General features: G+C 37.4%; 1 protein-coding gene across 1 annotated transcript; it reads right to left on the bottom strand.

Annotated features, from left to right (window-relative positions):
* Window positions 1–1,813: 1,813 nt before the first annotated feature.
* LOC128863830 (cysteine protease ATG4B) lies at window positions 1,814–4,382 on the bottom strand. Its single transcript, XM_054103197.1, has 6 exons — window positions 4,002–4,382; window positions 3,594–3,936; window positions 3,450–3,529; window positions 3,037–3,386; window positions 2,451–2,841; window positions 1,814–2,326 (listed from the first exon to the last, which is right to left on the bottom strand). Exons 1-6 carry the CDS (start codon window positions 4,141–4,143, stop codon window positions 2,226–2,228), a joined length of 1,407 nt encoding a protein of 468 aa, XP_053959172.1. The 5' UTR covers window positions 4,144–4,382; the 3' UTR covers window positions 1,814–2,225.
* Window positions 4,383–6,000: the final 1,618 nt, after the last annotated feature.

Raw genomic sequence — 6,000 nt, 5'->3', positions numbered from 1 at the left:
AAGGTGTGGGGAGTTAGGCGGCCATAACTTCGGTGTTATGTGGCCACGGAAATTTTCAGCCATCGAATCTTGTGTCGCTATCGCTTTGTGTGAAGGAGCGGAGTCTTGCTGAAAGATGTATGTCCTATCACCGGGTGCACTATCAATTCAAAGTTTCACTACCGTCTCTAGAACCTCGATATATTCAGCACAATTCACTGGAAATCCTTGTGTAAAGAAGTGTGGTCGCTTGACATGTCCGTTATTGCTCACAATACCCCAAGCCATAATAGTGGCTGGAAACTTCATGTGCATGACAACAGGAATCTCTGTAGAATTGGAATATAGCCATAGATGACTTCTGCGGTTCGTCTTGGCCAAAAGTGTTTGTCAGAAAAAAAACACCATAACATCTCAAGCACTTCAGGGTGTTTAATTTTGTTTAGAAGGCGTTTTGATCGGATAACTCGCTGTTCTCGTGTTTGCTCCAACATAAACTGTAAATCCCTCCGGATTTATAACGAAGATATCCACGGACAACTCGACTAATAAGACACTCAGAAACATTAAGCTCGCTCGCTAGAGCCCTCATTGATTTTGGACGATCCTCGTCAATGAGCGCTTGCACTTGCTGAATAAATTATGCAGATCGGACAGTGTCAGAACGTTCCTCGTGCTTTTTGCGTTCAGAAAGAGATTCTGCATTGCCGCCTGGTGCTTCCAATTCACGTCAAACGAATTAGCAACGAAAGAATGGACACACTTAAGAAAATTATAGATTTCTAAATCGGTGTGATTTGCCATGTAGCGACGACTTCTCTTCATTTCTTGAGTTAAGTTGTGGTCCTTCATGTCTTATCGGGTTTCGCGAAGCTATAGTCACATATACGCATGTCCTCATTTACCGTATGCACCCTGTTTATAAAAATGTATGTATGCAGCCATTTATAAGACATATTCTCTTGTGTCTTGTAAAAATGTGTCAATTTGAAATGCAAAAATGAAAGAGTGCTGGAACAAAAACAATTTATGATTGGGGTGTGGCCATAGGTGGCACATACATTTCATACGATAGTGGGCCAATAAAATCTAACGTGACACTATAGCAACCCAGCTGAAGACTGAAGGGGCAACCAAGCGGCGGAAGAGTAAACAATTTTATGTTTTTAGCTGACATTTAACAACTGTAATGCATACCATTATTTACTAAGGAAATTTATATGAAATGTATTTCTGGCACATGCATTTAGAACGTTAATTTGTCTGTCTGTGCTTGACGGCGTATCAAATTCGCACATTATTGCTTTATGCTAATATGCAATGGTATTTCCCTGCGCACTTCTCGTTGTCATTTTTCATGCAGCCTCACATATTTTGATTAAAAATCAATTAAGCGTTATAATTTAGATTTCGTCAGCAGAGTTTTCCGCCTATGGTGGTAGTAAATGTATGTATGTATGTATATATGTATAAGTTTAGTAAGTAGTACACGTTGTTGTTTTTGCTTTTTGTTTTGCTTTATTTCCATGTGCATAAGCATGTCGTCGTACATTTAATTACTTAAAAATTGTTTACATAAATTGTTGTATTTTTGTATTTTATATTTATGCGTTTTCATTATTTGTTGTTCTTCCTTTTATTGCAGTTATAGTCTTTACATATACCGCTGCATGCATAGTACAATACCTCAGCTACTAGTATACATTAGTTAGCACACGCGTTACACGCCCGATGAACTCTCTAGACATTTCTACTTTCTACGCGTTTGTTTGATTGTGTATGCTTCCTTGTGTGTGTGTGTGTGTGTACATGTTTTTGTTTTTGTTTGTTTTAATTATGACAAATTCATGCTACATTATTGACTATTAAAATTCAACGCTTTCATCATGCGCTGCTTTTCATGCTGCATTTTCCTACTCTTTTCTTCCTTCTCCGTACTTGCATGAGTCGGATCGCAGCGACATGTTTTTTTTTTTTTTTTTGATTAGAAAAAAGCTTAAAATTATTGTTAGCATTTATAACAGGATATTTACAAAATTACACATATTTCGTGTTTTTATATATTGTATAAAAAAGAATATAACTAATACAAAGTAATTGCAAATTAGAAAAATCAATTTTATGAAAATGCTGTCTTCCTCGTTAGTTTTCGTTCACGCACATTATTTTCAAACGAATTGATGCGTAAAAAAAGACACTAATGATTCGTTTTGTAGTATTTTTACAACTATTATTTTCATTTAGAACTACGAAATTATCTCGAAATCTTCATCTGAATCGGCCACATCAGCATCGCAGCCATTGCGCGTCGAACCGGTTGCATGGATATGATTCACATTTTCAAAGTCTGCAAAAAAGCAATTTAAGGAAAAATATTATTTTCTAAGTTCGAAAAATTCTCGCATTAAGCATTGTTAGTAAAATTGAAAATTAGTATTTAAGAAACGTTTAGTTTTTTTTTGTTTAAAGACCTTCTGAATCGCAAGAACTGATGGTTCGATAGCAACGATTCTTATAGTTTTCGATGGCTGCCCCCGTTGGCGCTGCCTGCATCGCATCAAAAGTAGCGCGTGCAGACGTCCCTATAGTTTTTGCTATAGTTGTACGCGGTGTATTACTATTGGTAGCATCACTGGAGGCGGCGCTCGAAGCTGTCGTAGACGTCGAGGACGTGTTGTAGTTAACTATCCCCGTTGTATTTAGTGTAGTAAAATTTGACTCAATACCTGCCGTTGCGGATACCCATTCCGGTGAGCGCGATTTTGTGATTTCGAGCAGCGGTTGCGTGGAGGCGGTCAATACCTGTGTGCGTAAGTTATCGAGTAAAACTTCGAAACTCAGCCGTGATTTGCAGAGGAAACACTGGGGACAAGAACAATGATTAAGTGTTATTTTAAGCAAATAAAAGAGAAATAAAACTAAAAAATTATATATAAAAAAAAAATAGAAAAAGTAACTAAAATAAATTTTAAAAAAATTAGAACAATATAATAAAAAAATAACTAAAATAATAATAAAAAATAATGAAGAAATAATACTTCTTTTTCGCCCGCCTACCATTGCCATTGATGGATCCATGTGCTGAAAACTTATGCGTCCAGCATATCTTTGATGAAATGTGGCATCGAAATCTCTTTCATCCTGTGACGTCTTCTGTCCCACTGATCCCGAACGTTGTGTCGTGTGCGGATCAAGGTATAAAACTTCATCGTCCACATATCCAACGAAGTAGAGCGCTTGATTGGGACGCCCACCAATCATGCCACAATTGCCAACCAACTCAAAACAACTTTTCAACGCAGGTATATAAATGGGATTTATATCACTGAGACCCAAACGTAGTGGAATGATGAGTAGTAAAGGCTTCCATGTGTCTTCATTGTTTGGGTTCTCAAGGCAAAGTGAATCTGTATGTATGTAAAATAAAAAAATATGTAACTAGCAAAATGTAAGCATGTAGCAGATCTCACATATATCATCAGTCACTATAGTGTTGTCCATTGCCACATGCACCACTATTGAGCACCAGTCATCATAGCGCACCAGTTTCCTTTAAAATAAACCGTTGTCATAAGTAGCAACAATTTTTTTTTTCATTTTGAATTATTGCTCACTTCAAAACTTGCGCCACCGTGTTTGGACCAAACCATTGGCCCACTTTTTTATCTTCCGAATCGCCCATTAGAGCGATTTGATGTATAGAAAAATAACTTTTGCGTGAATCCTCGAATCGGTTAACGATTTTCAAATATGTCGCGTCTCGTATCTCTGGCGTCCAAAACCATTCCCGTCCAAGATGTAGGTCAATTAAAGCTTGCGCCAAAACCATTTGGCCACAGCGCAGCATACAACCCCAGCCCTTATCGGTGGTCAGTTGTGGCGCCCCAAGTGGCACGAAACCCCGACGATAGGTGCACCACAGACGCGACTGAATATCGCGCCGTATTAAATCGATCTCTGCAAACAGGTGGATAAGAAGATTTTTTTTACACACAGGCAATGATATTTTTCGTCACATTTACCTTGTATTGCATTGTAGCGCTTGCCGAGTACCCAAACTGTGGTATTCACCTTCGGTATATCATCTGGCTCACCGACAGCACCAGCCACAGCGCCAGCCAACACCCCATCGGGACCTAAATATGCTTCGAATACGCTATCCATTTGACGTGAAACATTAGCGCACAATGCAATCAAGCGATCGATGTTTGCGATGCTCTGCAAACGCAAGTAATAAAGAGAAGGACTTTTTCGAAACAGCACGTCGGGATGCAGCCGCAGCCAACTGTATAGAAATAACAGCACTAAGGCGCTAACGATGAAACAGGCAGTTATTTGCGCTGGTATTAGTGTTAACCATAAGCTGCTCCCACAGCTGAGCTCCGCGAGATATTGCAAAATTTGGAAAGTTTCTCAGCTGACGTCGCAGCTCAGGAGACAAACGCAAATTATTTAAAATAAACTTTAGTCACTGCTCATCACAAATATTCTAATAACCTACTAAAAAACGCCACATTAGAAAACAATGACAAAACGGTAGATAAAATCATTTAGCTCACCGTCTCTCACTCCGCGTACTAGAGTATGCCCTTGAGCTCTTTTTTCTTACAATTAGTTACTGATTCGGCACAGATATTTACTTGTTATGACGACTCCTCCGTATGGCCTAAATTTTTTCCAAGCTCCTCAGTGATATGGACGCCTACACGAAATGCTAAAAACATCGGCAGTGTTTTCTCGTACCTTAGTTCGTATCCTTTTCAACTTTTTACTTGCTCATTACGCGATAAAAGTAAAAATTCAAAACAAAGACGAATTGCTTCCTCTTTGCCAATAATACAAGATGCCATTCACAACGAGCGATGACGACAGTTCATTTGCAAACTGTGTACAGTGGGACAAGCGTACGAAATAATGTAAATTATCAAATCTCAAAAACAATTAAAATTAGTAGATAAAACCAGCATTTAACTAGCAAACTGCAAGAAGTTATTCAAAAAAAAACAAAATAAATAAATAAAAAATGAAAATACTATGTAAGCTCCAGAAAGTTCAACTCGAGTCAACTGTTTTTATTTGCATGCCGCGGAATAACTAATAAAAAAGCTTAACATTTATGTAGTTTACTGCAAAATGTTTATAAAGGTAATTTACATTTTTAAGAAATAAAATAAAATTGGAATAATTAATACATACTCTTCTACATCAACATAATTAAAGATATAACAAAGGTCAAGAAAACTAAAAAAATACCATATTTTTGTTGTTGTAGCAGCTTACTAAACCCTGTCAGTGCAATGTTTTCACCTGTCTTCTTCGTCCAATTTATCTAACGGTAGACCCAGAATATATGCTGTTTCGACAGGTTCGGTCCAAAGAGAGTGGGGTGTTAGGTGACTAGGTTTGAGTAGGTCATATAAATAAATGGTCAGTTTCGTGCGGTGTGCCTTCACATGCTGGACATATATTGGGTATTGGGATCGATTCTGGATAAGTAGGAGTTTAACCTTCTACAATATCCAGAACGCATTTGGGCCAAAGTGGCACGGGTCTCGCGAGACTGCTGACACGTGCGAGCGTTTGCTAATTTCGTATTCCCTTCCAAATAAGATAAAAAGTATGTTTCAGACAATGCTTAACAAAGGAAGTAAATACACCATCAGTCAAGGTTTTAAGCAAAAAATCCTACTTGCTGGCTCCTATCTCCCCCAATTGTTTCCTTTTTTTCGTTTCTTAATTGAAATTACAAAATCTTCATAATCCACTTTTCATTTGAAAATTTCAAATTTGACATGTTTTTCTTTTAGTTTATGTTAAATATATTAAAAACTGTATGAGATTGTGAGTCAGACATTTTTTTATTCAAATAAGTTTTCTTTAAATTTTTACTAGTACTAACGGACAAACAAAATGGACGCAAAACATTTTGGAAGTTCTTACTGATTTAGAAACAGAAACGTATTGATTTTGTTATTCTTTCAATTTCAGCATAATACGAACAATCTAATACAACCCTTGGCC

The sequence above is a fragment of the Anastrepha ludens genome, chromosome 5, assembly GCF_028408465.1.
Source record: "Anastrepha ludens isolate Willacy chromosome 5, idAnaLude1.1, whole genome shotgun sequence".
In the NCBI taxonomy this organism is placed as follows: Eukaryota; Metazoa; Arthropoda; class Insecta; order Diptera; family Tephritidae; genus Anastrepha; species Anastrepha ludens.
Note: the sequence above shows the minus strand (reverse complement) of the source record. Positions and strands in the feature narration are given on the sequence as shown.

Excerpts from the sequence above, each read along its gene's own strand:
- LOC128863830 (XM_054103197.1), bottom strand. The coding sequence starts at position 4,143 with ATGGATAGCGTATTCGAAGCATATTTAGGTCCCGATGGGGTGTTGGCT. Across the intron at positions 3,937-4,001 it reads GCGCTACAATGCAATACAAG|AGATCGATTTAATACGGCGC; the intron begins GTAAATGTGACG and ends ACCTGTTTGCAG. Across the intron at positions 2,842-3,036 it reads TGGATCCATCAATGGCAATG|TGTTTCCTCTGCAAATCACG; the intron begins GTAGGCGGGCGA and ends TCTTGTCCCCAG.